Source organism: Pollicipes pollicipes, unplaced genomic scaffold (assembly GCF_011947565.3).
Source record: "Pollicipes pollicipes isolate AB1234 unplaced genomic scaffold, Ppol_2.1 Scaffold_7231;HRSCAF=8579_pilon_pilon_pilon, whole genome shotgun sequence".
Lineage (NCBI taxonomy): Eukaryota > Metazoa > Arthropoda > Thecostraca > Pollicipedomorpha > Pollicipedidae > Pollicipes > Pollicipes pollicipes.
Genome location: NW_023597034.1, coordinates 3,235,209 through 3,252,891, shown reverse-complemented (window position 1 = coordinate 3,252,891; position 17,683 = coordinate 3,235,209). Strand labels below are relative to the sequence as shown.

The 17,683-nt window shown below is 54.8% G+C and overlaps 1 protein-coding gene across 1 annotated transcript in view; it reads left to right on the top strand.

Annotated features, from left to right (window-relative positions):
- Positions 1-17,601, top strand: part of per (period circadian regulator) — a gene marked incomplete at its 3' end in the record, with an annotated part of 29,309 nt that extends 11,708 nt beyond the window's left edge. Inside the window, 9 exon segments of the mRNA XM_037232843.1 lie at positions 3,943-4,067; positions 4,374-4,448; positions 10,254-10,398; positions 11,033-11,102; positions 13,006-13,082; positions 14,741-14,936; positions 15,412-15,524; positions 16,287-16,392; positions 17,413-17,601. Of these exon segments, the coding sequence (XP_037088738.1) occupies positions 3,943-4,067; positions 4,374-4,448; positions 10,254-10,398; positions 11,033-11,102; positions 13,006-13,082; positions 14,741-14,936; positions 15,412-15,524; positions 16,287-16,392; positions 17,413-17,601 (1,096 nt within the window).
- Between the last annotated feature and the right edge of the window lie 82 nt (positions 17,602-17,683).

Sequence of the window (17,683 nt, the reverse complement as noted above, 5' to 3'; positions counted from 1 at the left end):
ATATGGGACACTGAGAAGAATTGGGTGCGCGGTCAGTGCTCCCACGGCTCAGGTATTTCTTGGGTGATGAGCAGGCAGACCCCTCGTGAGGGGTCTCGTCACACTGGAGACATCTGGCACTCCGCTTGTAGTACCTACTGCCGTGTCCAAACCGCTGGCATTTAAAATACCTCAATGGATTCGGTATGAACAACCTCACAACGGAGGCAACCAGCTGTGAGTGTCTGTAAGTCGGGTGGTAGCAAAGGTCAGAACAAGCTGGCTCGTGTCGCGACGCTGGCCATCTCTGAAGGTCGTCAGCCGTCGGACATGGTTAAACATTTTCGTTCCCGAGCTCGGCCAGGATCTTCGCCGTCATGAAACGGAGCTCAAGCGCGAAGATGGTGTCTTTGGTGGTGTTCCGGATATGGGTGAAGAGAAACTTACATGCTTGGCACAGAATTCCGTTGTTTTGAGAAAAGCTCTGTTTTGAACGCGAATGGCTGTTTGAATGATGAGTGATGCGTTTGCTGGTCCTCCAAAGTCTTAGGTCGCATGGGCCGCAGATAGCTTTCAATTTGCCGTGATGGCCAGAAAACGTTGATTTTTCGAAATGACACCTCCTCACCACGAGGTTGGACGACAGCGTTAGAGCTGAAATGATCCAGCATTGGCTCAGGAGTGAGGCGAACACTGGTGATTGTCGAGCGAGGGTCAGCACCAGGGCAAGCGGGCACCGGGCTGGTCAAAGACGAGCGAGGGTCAGCACCAGGGCGAGCGGGTACCGGGCTGGTTAAAGACGAGAGAGAGTCAGCATCAGGACGAGCGGGTACCGGGCTGGTCAAAGACGAGTGAGGGTCAGCATCAGGGCGAGCGGGTACCGGGCTGGTTAAAGACGAGAGAGAGTCAGCATCAGGGCGAGCGGGTGCCGGGCTGGTCAAAGACGAGTGAGGGTCAGCATCAGGGCGAGCGGGTACCGGGCTGGTCGAAGACGAGCGAGGGTCAGCATCAGGGCGAGCAGGTACCGGGCCGGTCAAAGACGAGTGGGGGTCGGAACCCGAGGCGTCGGACGGAGACGGATGCTGTTCAGCCACCGTGGCGGCAGAGTGCGTGTCCATAGAAAGGGCCTGCGGCGCGCGAGGGTCATCAGGTGAAGCGACAGCCGAAGTGGGGACAGCGGCATTTCTGTCGTTTGGGTCCAAGGGTGTTTTAATGTCGATTGGCAAGTGCGCGAAGCTAGGACAATGACAGGTTCGCGGTTTCCCATGCATTTCATTAATCATGGATATAGGCTGTGATTTGGGTGGTATGATTTTTGTGTAAACCAAGAAATGCTGAGTCTACCGCACCCTCACAATAACAGCCAAGTGCAGAGTGTAGCTTTAGTTGTATCAAGGACCCACCTAACTGCCGCGCAATGAAATTAAGTCGTAATTGTGAAAATTTGGGTCGTTTTCCTTGAACTTGTCAGTGAGATGTTTGCTTAAAGCTGTTCAGTCTGTGCAACCTGATTTACTGGTGTGTCATGTCTGCGCACATTGGTTTTCTGTCACCGATGCTCTTGCTATAAAGAATAAAATGTGTTTGTGTCATGGTTGTTTGTGTGTTTCGTGGTTGTTTTGTGTTTGGTAGCACACTCTGGTTTTGGGATTAGTTTAAAATAAGAAATAACAAAAAAATGCATTAGGTTGCCTGTTGAAATTTTTGGCCCGCAAAAGCCCACCAAGTCTGGCCCACAATCCAGCCAAAAGTCTGCGGACTTCTGCAGGTTAGAAATTGGCCGGTTGGCGCGCTGATAAGTTGCATCTCCAATCCGTACATCTTTTTGGTACGGAGTGGGTGCTGAAGCGGACCGGCGCGGGCTCGCCCAATTTTTGGAAATGTGTGTCAAACGAAGTGGGTGGTACGTATGCGTGTGCTATGAGGACCGGGCTTAGCACCGCCTTGCCATCCCTGCCTCGCTTCCTCCATACTTCGCTTCTCCCTCTCTAAACCCATGGGCTAAACCAGCACTGGGCTGCCGGGGCTCGGCCCCAGCGACGTCGGCTCAAAAGACCCCTGTGTTTTAAAGGGAGTGTTCCACATTGTTGCGGGTTTTGAACTGAAATAGCCATTTTGAAGATCTCACTGCGCAGTTTACAGTCTTGCCCTTCTTAAGACCTAGACTCCTCTAGTTTCGGAGCTGTACGCCCGCGGAAATGGGGGGAGGGGAGGGGGAGTATTTCAAAGTTACCTTGGCATTCATTACATCATAATAACGTCATTCAAATCCCTCCACTGCATAAGCTATGCGCCGAGCAAGGTCAAAAATATATTGGCCGGTCGTCCATATCTGGCTTTTGTGAGTACGATTTTCAGATATGACGGCCATCGACTGACTCAATCAATTTTGTGCGGGATGCGATGACATAATCAAATAATGTCGTACCAAAGAACATATTTGGTAAACAGATAAGCTGTTTTGTCTTCAGCAGTCTTCTCTACTTAAAAGCATACCAACAGCTATAAGTGAGCTGGTTTCATCACGTCTGACGCTTGCCTCAATATCTTCAGGTGTGAAACAGTGCCTTTAACCATAAAAACATCACAGATGCGCATTAGACCACTCCTGACTTGCCTTGGCTCCCAAGAACATAGAGTGCGACGCTCCACCCCATGCTCAAATCCATACCCCGGTGTCCGCGTTTCTTTCTCCTTGCGTGCAGAGCTCACAAAGTGAGCGAGCACTCTAACAGGCCTGCTTCATCACACTGGGGATTTCCGCGTTAGGTCGACAAACACGTGGGCCTCCATGTGCGACGCGTGTGCTTGGCGCGATTAGCATCCGAAATTTGTTCAGATTCACCGAACTCAGAACAAGTTGCATGATCATCTCTGGAGCGTGAGATGCAAGCGTGCGGTATAACGTGATCAACGTGATACATGACAGCCGGGGGTTTCCTGGCCAGCGATAACGTTAACGCTAACTTGTGGCTGCTAGTTCAGCGATAAGTTGTGATGACTGATTTCACCGCGATTCACGAGGGTTCGCCACATGGAATCATTGCAAAATCATCTGGCACGACAGAAATGCATTACCGCCATTGCGGTGCCCATAGTACTGCTGCTGGGTCTCAGCGTGGCACATTCGCTGGTGTATTAATCTGCGTTGGAAAGATCTGCGGAAGTGCAAGCGTGTTTAAAACAGAACAGACTGGTGAATACGGACATGGAGAGAGGGCACTGGAACGAATTGGAGTTATTGATCTGGTGAATTGTCGGTGGGCTGCTTGGTTGGGATCTGGTTATATGCGTTATAGACATATATATATATATATATATATATATATATATCAAGGCTCACGGCACGGCTCATGAATCCATGCATCTGAGCACGACCAGTTAATTGAGTGGAGTGCAGTCCGTGGGTTGACCTGGTCTAGCCTCCACGTAGATCACGCAGCTGGTTGTGTCATAAAAACCAGCAGAAGATCATAGCAAAGCGGTTAGGACTCTACTTGTGCAAATAACGAATCAGTAAGGTCGTGTCGAATTTCTTTGAGTTTCTGCGAGTCTACCATTTGTATTCCCATCAAATAGATAGTTTCCCTTGTATCAGTTATGGCTGCACGCAACTGGCGTGGCCGCAAGTGTTGGAACCTTTTCTGCTGGTTAATGTGACGGCGCCAGCGGAATATTTACTCCGTACCTCTGAACTGGGGACGGGGCGAGGTGCGCTGCGGCAGGCCGGGCCGGGCTGCAGGTGGCTGTCCCTGACCGGTGGCCGTCCCTTGTCGATTGCCGTCCCTTATCGACAGCCGTCTCTGATCGGTGGCCGTCTCTGATCGGTAACCGCCCCTGACCGGTGACCGTCTCTGGTCGGTGGCCGTCCCTGACCGGCGGTCGTCCCTGATCGGTGGCCGCCCCGATCGGTGGCCGTCCCAGAGGGTGCCGCCAGCCGGTGACGGCGCCGCTGTCCGACAGGTGGTCATGTGCGACGAGCAGATTGACGGCGTCAAGCAGTCGGCCGTCGAGAAGGACTACTCTGAGACGGGCGCCTCGGAGAACCGCGACTCGGCCTACGGGCCGTCCACCAACAACCAGCAGAGGTGGGAGAGGGTGTCGACAGACTGGTCTGACGGCAGGAGAGGCCGCGCCGGTCTCGTGGGTCTGTCCCCGCTAGCTCTCGATGACCGATCGCTTTGGGACCCGAGCGATCGAGGGCGGCTTCTCCGAAGACCGCCCCCTCCCCCAGTTATCGCTCCAAGGCCACGTCTCATTCCCTGTTGATCCCGAAGATCTCATATGCATGTTGCCGGTTTCCTTGGAGAGGGATTGCGGTTGAACCGACGGCGAACGTCGCTCGTCTGTGGTTCCGCTGATGGGTCGCTGACAGTCGTCACCCATTGCCGCAGCTGCAGCACCGGAGCTGCCAGCAGGGAATGCTTCTCGCAGGAGAACAGCGCGCTCCCCAGCGGCAGCGAGACGAGGTCAGCACGCTGTTTGGCTCGTAGAGTACCAGCCACCTGCCGACAACTGCAGGCGTATGCGCAGCTGCAAACACTGTGTTGTGTTATACAAATGTACTCGATGTATGATATGCAAGGCCGGATCTATTAATGAAGAAAGAATAGATAGGAATGTTTACCATATAGGATAACAATGCAACGAAGCTATAATGATGCAGTCAGCCACACGTTACACGCTGTGCACGTCGTCACGTGCGATGTATGCACGTTTAAGAGGCGCAGGTAACTTGGATGCTAGATCGACTAGTTCTAGAATGAGAGATGATGCTCGTTTCACGTATAGGTAGCTTTTGCTGGCCCCAAGCCCACCAGCGGGTGGCTGAGCTCGGGACATAAGCGATTTAATGCGTCGAGGCATTGCCGGAGCTCCCACTTGCGCCGCCACTGTCGCTGCCGTCTCGAGTGCGTGGTGAAGGCTGCGTCGCTGTTCAGGTGCGGCGCCGCTCCTCTCTACGGGCCCCGCGCTTCGCACATTTCGCAAATCGTCGGGCTGCGCCGGCTCCCGAGAGCATGGATCACGACTATGGACTTTCATCACGCCCAAAGCCAAATTAGTGGGCTTCTCGTGTGCAGGTATCTGAATGGCTTCCTAAATGCTGTGGATTATTTCCAAAGTTACGGCTCGCATCTTACGTGCGCAGTTAAGCTCGCAGCTCATCCACGTGATCAGGGCATCAGCATGGTCTGGCCTGGGCGCTCCGCGAAGGGGACACTGCCGAACGCTGTCGAGCGCCGAGCAGGCAACATCAACACAAGGTCCTTACCGACCTACGCTGACGCGTCCAAGGCGTTCGATGGCGTTGGACACTGCCAATAGAGCAACTGGGAGGATGACTGGCAGAAGAAGGCGGCCCACACGGATAGACCAGACCGGGTTTAGAGCATGGATGTTATGTTCCAGACTGTTGTTACCCGCAGACCCACTTGAGATGGATCGAATACAGCGTCGTACAGGGGTCTTCACTGGGCTCTGAGCTGTTTCTGGTTTATCATAAGGGATTTATCCGCGCGTTTCAGTAACGAGGGACCAAAACTTTAAATGACGATGGCGTTCAGCTCCTACTCCCGCACAATCCAGTGACCCCGCCTAGCTTCGACCTCGGTTGTAAAGCACTCTCAGCGAAACCAATTCATGGTTGAACAGAAGCCAACCTGAAGCAATCTTACCAAAACTGATCTCACGTCTTGAGCGCTCCGGAATCGAACAAAGGCTAAGACTATTGCCAATTTGGGACGGTTAGTATTAAATCTTTTAAAATTGTCACACTTATTACAATCAATGTCTCCGAAATACTTTGGTGGAATGCCTGTACCCTGCCTGTCGTGAAGCGGACCGCGCGTTTTCCGGCCTGGCAAGATTTCCGCATAGATCGGGCTTCGAAGATCAGGAATACAGAAATTACGCAGAAACCGTGACGTTAACATGAATGCATTCCTAACAACGTGGAGATGCGCCAGCAGCGGCCAGTGACGTCACCAAATGGCGGTCAGCCGCTGCCGCACAAGTGCACTGGCCAGACACCGCGGCCGCGCTAGGCCGCTCATATGAAGAAAAAAAGAACACTGAAGGGACGTATGTGGCCTGCCGGTGCTTTGTGGCTGATGAGTGCGAGAGATGGGTCGCTTCCTGGTGACGGAGCGCCTCAGCGGCGTGTCGAGCCGAGGTGCGGTAGCCAGCGGGCGCCACCCCGCGACCCGCCCGCGGGAGGGCGTGGTGTCGGCCGTGGAGAAGCGGCCAGGTGCCGTACCGCAGGCGCGAACGGGGCGCTCCAAAATGTGACTCCGGTGTCAAACCGCGGTCACATGCAACCGGGCGGGGGGGGGGGGAGTGTTGGCGGAGGCGCTCCGCCCTGACCGCGTGCACCGCGTGGACGAGTCCCCAGTCAGGCGCCCTATCGCCCATCAAGCGATTCATACCTCTAGGGTACTGTCGTGCTAAGCTATGACGTCTGTTACCTGCGAGCTGTTTCCATCGATCGGTGTGTTGCTCATTTAGCGATGTAAGCCGTTCAGATGTCGGTAACTAACCAATGGTCATCGCGATTTTTTGTAATTGTGGCGGCTGCTCCTTCGGAACCTGATGGCCTGGCCTGCCGAGGCCGTCCTCGGCAACCGAGCTGCATGAAATGCGAAATGTGTGGCCTGCCAGTGCAAGCCGTGCCAACTTTCCCGCAATAACTGATGTGCCCGCTTTTGGTCTGGCTGCGTTAACGCGGCCGCCCGTTTCGCCTAAGATGGCATATGCATCCTGCAAGTGCGGACCGTGCCAACTGGGCAGTAACAAATGACAACGCTGATATCTGATCCTGTCCGCACCGCGCGAGTACACCACTGCAGATACTGTGTACGGTCTGTATCAGCGCTGAGCGTGGTCTGCATCAGCGCTGAGCGTGTGGTCTGTATCAGCGCTGAGTGTGCCGTCGGGTGCCGGCCATCACGGTTGGCCGCAACAGATCGTGGCATTTGCCGTTTCCAATAGTGCGGACCGTTCCGCAACAAATGATGGTGGTTGGAAGTGCAGTAGGCTGAGGAATCTAAATGAAATTCATAAATGATTGTTCTTTTGTAACGTGAGTTATTATACATAGTCTGGTTCTTGTTTTCAAAAGGATGGATTGAAACAAGGTCAAAAACTTGTATTGATACGCCCATCCAATATTTTACTTGAAGACGTCCTTCATTTTTCAGAAACAAGTAATTCAACTGGTTGCATGAAAAAGTTTTGGGCCCGCGAGCGTGCAATCTTTAGGAGCAAGAACATCAACGCACGGGGTTGCAGTTTTTGTCAAACCAAGCGTCGTTGGCCGCTGTAGCCAGCACCAGGTGGCGGGCGCGGGTGCGCGAGAACGACCTTGTAGCGTTAAGTAGTGGCGTCCTATTTTTAGAACGTGAAGCCGAATCCGAAGCCGCCGGATTCGAACTTTGTGAACGCGAAGCCGAAGCTGAAGCCGGCGGCTGTAAACTTAGCCATGTAGGTGTCGCCACCATAACAAGTTGTGTGATATACTGGCGTGAGGGGACAGGCAAGGCCGTTTCTTCGAAGCAAATCAGCTGCAGTAAAAATCACCCGAGGCCAGCAGTTCAAGTTCGCATAGAGCCGGAGGCTAAGCCATAATTCAAAACTTGTTCGGGGCCGAAGTTGAACAAATCGAAGTTAGCTGTTCCCGGCTCGAAGCAGAATCCGGATCCGAAGCTGTTGAAGGATAACTGCGGCTTCGCGAACCAGAGCCTGGAGCCATGTTTGACCTGCGTGCAATTTACATAGCCTCCTATGTTGAATAGGGCTAGCCGGATATTCACGGGTGCGTTGGACAGTTCAATGACCGCTGAATTCGCTGGCGAAAATCCGTTAATGCAAAATGCCTGGAAGGGAGAAAAATCTTCTGCATTTTCTGGTGATTTGTGCAAATCAGCTGCCGGACCCTTTTTCGCAAGAAACAATACCATCTGTCTCGGCGAGACTCTCTAGCTGTTGTGGTACATGCGTGGGCGTCCGGTGGTATATAAGATATAGATATGCGCAGTACCTGTACCCACTGCTTTGCTTTTTTATTAAGGATTCATAAACTACTTGGTTTTAGTCATTGACGGGTGCCGTGACCCGGTGACGCAGTGGTGTCACAAATGATTACGCATCGTCACATGTAAAAGGCACAAAATGCTAAAAGTCACTGATGGTTTGATTATGTGACGTCGCCATGACTTGAGGTAGGAAGAGCCGGGCTTCGCAGCTATCACAGACGCAATGCAAGCAGTGGTTGACCATGAAGCCGAAGGCCCGATGAGGTTTGCGATGGTTTCCATCAACCTCGGAATACCTGCGTGGTACCAAGAACCGTTTGTGGCCCGCTATGCTGTGCAGTATCCTGACTTCGAGACATATTGTGCGACCATGAGCCCATGACCTATATTGGAAATAATAAGCAAGCCGTAGTCCACTAAAGGCAGTCACGAACGTGGACGGGGCCAGAAACCGAATACTATCGGCTGGCTGTTGTGACACCACCTTGGTGTGGTGTAGGGCCAGTCGAAGTTGGGCTTTCATCAAAGTTGTCAAATATTTGCTAAATAATATTGACGATTTCATAACGATGTGGCCGTTAATTTGTCGGTGTGTGATACAAAAACCAAGCGACGCCAACATTTTGCTGTTGTCTCGCCCCGAAGCGAGGCGAGGATTCCCCGACGTTTTGTCTCTGGGATATATGCTTAAGTCACAGGTCTGTCAAACTGTATTAAGGTGGTCCTTATATTGTGATAACAAACAATGGTTGCGGCCCGAAGTCTGGCAGAAGTCACCCAAATGAAAGGTTAGAGCCGTGGATATATCACAGCTGAATCGATTTAAGCTACTTGTAAACTGCATTGCACCAACTGAGTGGGAAGCATGCATACTTGTTGGCGTAGACTGGACTGCGTCTAGGGTCGTTGTGCTGGTGTATTCTCTGTAATTTGATATAATTTGATTTGATGTGAAGAATGAAATGTGAACGGTAATCTAGCAATGTTTCCCTCAGTTTGGTGACCACCCTGACCTGTAGGTGCCCGCCGTGCCGTGCGTATCGGCGCATCCCTCAGTTTGGTGACCACCCTGACCTGTAGGTGCCCGCCGTGCCGTGCGTATCGGCGCATCCCTCAGTTTGGTGACCCCCTGACCTGTAGGTGCCCGCCGTGCCGTGCGTATCGGCGCATCCCTCAGTTTGGTGACCACCCTGACCTGTAGGTGCCCGCCGTGCCGTGCGTATCGGCGCATCCGTCAGTTTGGTGACCCCCTGACCTGTAGGTGCCCGCCGTGCCGTGCGTATCGGCGCATCCCTCAGTTTGGTGACCACCCTGACCTGTAGGTGCCCGCCGTGCCGTGCGTATCGGCGCATCCCTCAGTTTGGTGACCACCCTGACCTGTAGGTGCCCGCCGTGCCGTGCGTATCGGCGCATCCGTCAGTTTGGTGACCCCCTGACCTGTAGGTGCCCGCCGTGCCGTGCGTATCGGCGCATCCCTCAGTTTGGTGACCCCCTGACCTGTAGGTGCCCGCCGTGCCGTGCGTATCGGCGCATCCCTCAGTTTGGTGACCACCTTGACCTGTAGGTGCCCGCCGTGCCGTGCGTATCGGCGCATCCCTCAGTTTGGTGACCCCCTGACCTGTAGGTGCCCGCCGTGCCGTGCGTATCGGCGCATCCCTCAGTTTGGTGACCACCTTGACCTATAGGTGCCCGCCGTGCCGTGCGTATCGGCGCATCCGTCAGTTTGGTGACCCCCTGACCTGTAGGTGCCCGCCGTGCCGTACGTATCGGCGCATCCCTCAGTTTGGTGACCACCTTGACCTGTAGGTGCCCGCCGTGCCGTACGTATCGGCGCATCCCTCAGTTTGGTGACCGCCTTGACCTGTAGGTACCCGCCGTACCGTGCGTATCAGCGCATCCCTCAGTTTGGTGCCCCCCCCCCCCCTGACCTGTAGGTGCCCGCCGTGCCGTGTGTGTCGGCGCATCCCTCAGTTTGGTGACCCCCTGACCTGTAGGTGCCCGCCGTGCCGTGCGTATCAGTGCATCCCTCAGTTTGGTGACCCCCTGACCTGCAGGTGCCCGCCGTGCCGTGCGTGTCGGCGCAAGTAGCCATGTTTGTGGCCCGCGGATGTTCACCTAGCAGCTGTACCGTACCAGTCCCGACAGTCGTGGCCTACCCGCGCCGCCCGCGATAACTGTGTGTGGCAGCAGGGCGTGCTGGGAACGGCCTGCTGCTACCGATGACACCGTCCTGACCGCCGCCAGCTCGCTGGGGAAGCACCGCAAGAGCCGACTGGTGCAGTCGGCCGGCTCCTCGTCGGCCCAGTCTTCTGAGAAGCCGAGCAATCGGCTGACCACACGGGCCACCACCGACTCGGAGGAGGGCAAAAGCGCCGAGGGTGCCGGCCAGGTGCGCCCGACGGCCGCTGGTGTTCAGGGGGCTGTCGGCTGAGGCCTCTGGTGGTCAGAGGGCTCTCGGCTGGGGCCGCTGGTGGTCAGAGGACTGTCGGCTGGGGCCGCTGGTGTTCAGAGGGTTGTCGGCTGGGGCCGCTGGTGGTCAGAGGGCTCTCGGCTGGGGCCGCTGGTGGTCAGAGGGCTGTCGGCTGGGGCCTCTGGTGGTCAGAGGGCTCTCGGCTGGGGCCGCTGGTGGTCAGAGGGCTCTCGGCTGGGGCCGCTGGTGGTCAGAGGGCTGCCCGATGGAGCACTGCTGGTCAGCTGGTGGTCAGAGAGCTGTCCGATGGAGCCACTGCTGGTTAGCTGGTGGTCGTCAAAAGCCATATGGTCAGATGGCTTTCGGGTGGGCGAGAGAACGCTGAGAGGAAAGGCTGGGAGATTGGATGGAGATATTCATCAGTAGAAATGTCGGGTTAGCAGCATAACGAGCGATGGCTTTAGATCGCTTATTGGTGGCCGCAGGACGAACACCACTGAAATGTTGAAATGGGTACGCATTTGATTTCGTTGTAATCTGGTGTTCGGCTAAGTAAGTTTGTTATTTAGTTCTTGTGGTGGCAATTTCGATATGCTCAAATGCTCTGTTTCAGGGGACGTTACAACGAGAAGCATACCAACATGTCATATCGTATATTCGGAAAATCGTGCAATGGGAGAAAGGTATGGTGTAAGCCAAGCTAAGGCTCAGGCGATGTTGTTACTAATGTGCCGACACTTCCCGTATTTTCCTTATGTTGCTTGTAATGTGTATTCAAGACAGTGCAGTGTTTCGCTTTTAAGTGAGTGCTACTCTTAGAGGAACGTTCCACATTTGAAGGTTTGAAACAAACATCAGATGTAAAGAAATCAGCTCACTTGTAGCTATTGGTATGCTTTCAAATGATGTCCCACCTTTAGGGCATATTTCAAAAACATACTCTGGTGGGGTATCAGGATTAGTTAGTCTCGTCAAGACATAGGGGTATCAGTTTTAATGATTGTCCAGTATAAATCATGTTGTCAACGCCCTGCAGCAGCACTATGCTTCTTCTCTAGTGTCGTTATGACAACCGGCATGACACCTCTACTGGTGCGAATAAAAGAACGCTTGTGATTGGCCCAGAGGGTGGCAAGAGCTTGTTGCCGAGAAGCGCATTGGTTGAGGTTCACCACCAACCAGTGCGTCATCGACCGAGCAGTCATCGACAGGTGACATCGACAGACCAATCATCAGCCGGTTACACAGACCGACCAATCATCCACAAGTGACATCGACTGACCAATCATCGACAGGTGACATCGACCGACCAATCATCGACAGGTGACATCGACAGACCAGTCATCGACCGGTTACATCGACCTCTACTGGCGCGAATAAAAGAACGTTTGTGATTGGCCCATAGGGCGACAAGAGCTTGTTGCCGAGAAGCGCGTTGGTTCAAGTTCACCACCAACCAGTGTGCCATTGACCGACCAATCAGGGACAGGTGACATCGACAGACCAATCATCGACCGGTGACATCGACCGACCGATCATCCACAAGTGACATCGACTGACCAATCATCGACAGGTGACATCGACAGACCAATCATCGACCGGTTACATCGACCGACCAATCATCCACGAATGACATCGACTAACCAATCATCGACAGGTGACATCGACCGGCCAGTCATCGGCCGGTTACATCGACCGACCAATCATCCACAAGTGGCATCGACCGACCAATCATCGACCGGGTACATCGACCGACCAATCATGGCCGATTGTGGGCCAGGACGTTGGCGTTGCATTAATGTTGACATTCCCGAAAACATGACACTTTTCTGTCGCTGCGTAGTACGGCATGCATTGGTCCCGAAAACAAGCAGCATTCGTGATCAGAAAATAAAGCATTGTAGGCCTCATAAAGTTGCGGTTGTGTTTAGTCCTCCATGTGGTACAGCCTAGCGATTTCAGCGCCAAACATGTCACGAAGGTAAACCATTTCCTTAAGATTGTGCGGCGTATGGTGCACAAAGGAAGCTATTCGCAGTCATGCGTTATAGCGTATTTTTTGTTCTCCTCAGATCAAACTGGAATTGTCATAGTTGAGCTTATGATTTTCGAAAGTCGTATTTTGGTCCAGGATACAATAAAGAGGCGGCAAGCTTGCAAGCTTGCCTGCAAGCTACACTTTTTAATATTTGTGGATGTATTACTGCCATGCTAGCTAAAGAAACTACCCGGTGGCTTTCGAGCCTCACATGTATTTCCTTCGCAGTGTTTTCATTATCACAGATGCATCGATGAAACGTAAAGTCCGCCCACAAAACAATTAACCTATCCTTCGTTGCCCGTACGTCGGTGGAGGCCCCGTCGTTCGCGAGCCGTGACAGTGCGCGTCAGAGGGCCCACAGCGTCATGGTGAAGTGACTGACGCGACGGCCGGCCTGAGAGAGGCAGTGTGGGCTCAGGCCGTCGGCACTGGTCTGGCGGCGTGCCGGAGACTTCCGCGCCTCGCCGTCTGAGCCGGGGCCGGCCAGGAGGCCCGCGCGAGGAGGCCTCGGGGCCTGACTGAGCCGCGCCCGGGTGGTGTTGCAGACTCCAGTCCGGGCCTGTTGACGCCCTTGGAGGAGGACGAGGGCGCCGCTCCAGCCACCAGCGGCACTCCGCCCGCGGTGAGCCCTTCTTTCCCCCCCCCCCCCCCCTCCATATCGGACGGTAGTGTGAGTACTCGCCGTCTGCTTGTGCTGACGGCTGTGAGTGCTGACGCTGACGATCTTAAACAGAAGATCACACAAAGCCTTGTGCTGACGGCTGTGAGTGTGACGCTGACGATCTTAAACAGAAGATCACACAAAGCCTTGCAGTTGTAATGACCATGGTAGCCGATGCTCAAGAACGATGTGACGACATGGGCCTCTCCGCGTTAAAACAACATGCTGCATTACATGGGACAGTGGTCGTCAATAAACGTTTGTCAAGAAGCAACGCATTTAGACAGAAAATCCATGAAATGGAGGTGTCTTGTGGAACTTCGCAGGCACACTACCCAATCTCGAAGAATGCCCTGTCCATCATTTTACAGTCTCGTCCTTGTTTGAGCTCCAGATGTGGGCAAATCAAAAACGGTGGAATATCGTCATTTCTCCGGGAACTTGCTCCTTGATATATCTATCGATGATCCCGGTAGTATTTTCTACTTTTTGGTATTTATATATTTAAATATACAGAGGTCACACAGTCAGGGTCAGGTACTAGCAGACTGGCACAGCTTTCGAAAAGGCGGGCGTATTGATAGCTTTTTGGGCGTCCATTCGTGCGTTTATTCTTTTCTGCTGTGATTTTGACTCCCAGCCTTGGAAGTAACCTCCAGGGTACACAAGGCTGAGAGCAAATGTAGCGGACTGATAGTGCTACGCAATGAACATTTTCAATCATAGTTTGTTGGAATGCGTTGGCGTTGGATAGTTATACAAGGTAGGCATAAAATGACCGCACCTGAGATAGCGGGCTCCTAGAACGTTAATAATTGGTTCGAAAGTTTCTGTTGCCGAGATGTCGCATCAGGAAGTTTTGCTGAGTATCTCTGATGATATAAAGTTTCTGGCTGCTAGTTTCCTGGCAATATCCGGTTCCAGGATACTTCCATGGGAAGTGTGTGGCCAGTGTTCTGTATTCCTGCTCAGTAACTGAGGTTCGGGTCGCTGGGAGCTCCCGTGACCCTGTGACAGCCTTAGCCTCCGGACTTCGTCCCTGACGCGTCCCCCTGCGACCAGTGGCCGGACATGTTGGCCGAGAGGCCCGTGTCCCTGAGAACAGCGTTCGGGCCTCGTCCTTGACGCGTCCCCCTGCGACCAGTGGCCGGGCATGTCGGTCGAGAGGCCCGTGTCCCTGAGAACAGCGTTTGGGCCTCGCCTCTGACGCGTCTCTGTGTGCCAACCGCGAAGTATGTGTCCCTGACACGTTCCTAATCGCCAGCCCCGTCGGCTGTGTCCCTGACGCTTCCCACTGGGGCACCAACCCCAGCGGCAGTGTCTGACGCGTCCTCCGTACCCCAGCGGCAGCGGGTGTGTCCCTGACGCGTCCTCCGTATCCCAGCGGCAGCGGGTGTGTCCCTGACGCGTCATCCGTACCCCAGCGGCAGCGGGTGTGTCCCTGACGCGTTCTCCGTACCCCAGCGGCAGCGGGTGTGTCTCTGACGCGTTCTCCGTGCCCCGGCCGCATCGGGTGTGTCCCTGACGCGTCCTCGTGCCCCAGCTGCAGCGAGTGTGCCCCTGACACGCGCCCCTTACCCCGCCTGTGTCCATAATGCGCCCCCATGGCCCAACTGCAGCGACTGGAGGTGCTGGTCGGCCTGCGGAAGGGCACGGTGGTGGAGACGTCGGGCAGCATGATGGAGCTGCTCGGCTACCCGGCCGACATGTGGCTGGGCCGCAGCTTCATCGACTACGTGTACCCCAAGGACCGCGCCACCTTCACCAACAGTATCAGCAGCTTGGGCTTCAACGTGGGCGGCACAGCCGGCAAAGGTGGGTGGCTGACGAACGTTCTGGTCGTGCCGCTTACTGACCAGCAGCTGAGGTGGAGATACCACGGTCACCGCCGGCAGCACTTGTTAACGTGGCTAGAATGCATTTGCGGAGCAGTGATATGTAAAATGTGTGGTAGTTGAAGAGGGGATCTTTCAGGTCAGTTGACGGCTTCACATGCGGTGTATATGTGTAGCGAATAGCAGCGTAAGCTCATGCTGCGAAAGAGCGGGGCGCTCGCCTTCCGACACTCGGGGACGCGCGAGTGAGGTGCGTATGTCGTCCGAGTGATGTGTTTTCCGCGTCAGTGGCACGACGTCACCTCTCACTGAGCTAAAACTCAATCAGTATCTGGCGTGTGTCAGGATAGCCGCATGTTTTGGCTCCGCTGGTGACGTGCGGCCAACTGGGCGGCCGCGTGCTGGTGTGTGGACTTCCAGCGCGCTGTCCATGACTGCGCGGGCGCGCTTGTCAGCGGCAGATGGCGCCGACTCGTGTCAGCTGTTCTGCCGTCTACGTCACTACCGCGGCCTCAAGTCGGTCGGCTTCAACGTGGTCAGTCGCAGCCACATTTACAAGCCGTTCCAGGTGTGTGACGTCAGCCGTCGCGTCGTGATGTTGGCTGTCGCGCCATGACGTCAGACGTCGTACCATGCACACGTGCTTTTACTGCTATCATATTGCGTGGATGCCTCGAGACGTAGAGGCCGAAGCGGCGCATGGCCGAGTGGTCAGCGCCTCCGGCTCCCACGCGGAGGCACGGGTTCGAACCTCGGTAGCACCGTGGCCCCTGGGCGCCGAAACGACCTCTGCAGCTACTGGCGCTCCACAAAAGAGTCGGACGACGTGCGTGATGTTTCCTTTAAAAATAAGTCTGAGTCCAGGTCTGGAACCCTTGAGGTCAGTCACGTCCGGTAACAGGTCGCTCCACCGGTCACTTCAGGAGACATTACCGTGTTGTGAGCTACGCACGTCAGGCGTGCTCTGCCGTCCGTGGCGCCATTAAGGCACTAAAGTCATTCCGTGTACTTTTGGCTTGAGCTAAAATTATTGCGATACGTTCGTGTCTGACATTTGTTCGTAAGTTCGATCGTGTTTTTTGAGCATCCATTTTACAATGTACGTTCATACCCGATTTCGTGTTGCTTGCCTTTTCATGCACGTTTGCGACTTGCGTGACTCGAAAGGTCTTCCCTGCCTCCACATTGGAGATCACAAGGGCGGCGCATGTGAGCGCACCGGCTGTTGGCCTACCGGCCGGTGTGTGGCGGGAGGGCAGATGGTGCCGGAGGCGCTCGCCGCTCTCTTGCCCGGCCGGAGCGCTGACTCACCGCTGTGCCCCGCCACCAGATGCGCATCATCTTCTGCGACGACAAGACGGAGGAGCAGAACGGCAGGGGGCCGTGCATCCTGGTGTTGGCTGAGCTGCTGGAGTCGGCGTACCGCCCGGCGCCCGGTCAGTGGCCGCGGCTCGGCCCCGCCGCGGTCTGCGCGGCCCGCTCGCCGGCACGGGCGGCGCTCCTCAGTGCTCACACTCATGGAAGGCTGTCTCGGGGTCAGGTGTTCGTGGAGGAGGCCTTGTGACGCAGGAGGGTTTGGTCCTGCCCTGTCTTCCCGGTTTGGTCACCCTGTACCAGGCGTGAAGACGCGTCCGGGCAGCAGCGTTGCGTTTAGGGGACGTTTTTGAGTCGTGACCCGGTTTAGCCTTCGGTAGTTGACAGTGGGATGGGGACGTTTGTGATCAAGACCCCCTGTGCCGTGAACAGATCGGGTGTCATGGCTCTGGACATGACCGTCCGCCCAATGCCAAACCGCAATTAAATTCAAATGTGTACATACCTTAGCGGTAATGAGGCGATGCTTTGATGGCTTGTGATGGTCAGGACAGCGCTGTTTTGCCTGTAAATTGATCCATTTTTTATGAATGACAGGCAGCTTTATAGCTGTTTCAAGACAAATGTGCTCAGTCATGCGAGTGTTTCGCTAATCTTGCGAGTGAGCGCAAAATGGCCCCAGTGGCCGGATGCTCTCCCCCCCCCCCCCCCCCAAGCATCACGCGAAGTTGGGAGAGAACTTGGGTTTGGAACTCTGCGCGGCTTATCTCTTAAAGCTGAGAGAAAAAACGCGGTTCAGAGTTGGTTGCAAGTTGTATGTAATGTGTTGGTGCTAAGGATCTGGGGACCAAGTGCGCAATGGGCGTGAGAGATTAGTTGAACTTAGTTGAACTTATTGGAGAGGATCTTGTGCTGGATCTTTGTGTCCATGGTATCCGTGCCCGTGTCATAGTCATCTGCCTGTGGTATCGGTACAGCGATGTATCTGATGTCAGCAAGTTGTGAGTTCACGACCTTCCGGTATAGTGCAGGTCGATAACGGAACATAGCGACGCTCGGTTGACGGCAGCGATGTGTCGATGTCAGCGCCCGGCGCCCCAGCTGGCAGCGCTGCCGCTGACACGTTTTGACCCGCTCGGCAGACGGCTCAGACCCGGTCAATCGGAACATGGCGTTCTCAATGCGCCACACGGCCTCGTGCCTGGTGGACCAGTACGACGCGCAGGGCATCTCTCTCCTCGGGCACCTGCCGCAGGACGTGGTCGGCCACAGTATCGTCGACCTCTACCACCCGGACGATCTGCCCGCCCTCAAGGACGTCTACCGGCGAGGTGAGTCACCGCAAGTCTGCCCTCCAAAGGCAGAACACCATATGTTAATTTTGGGTGATTTTGCGTTGTGTATGTGATCTGA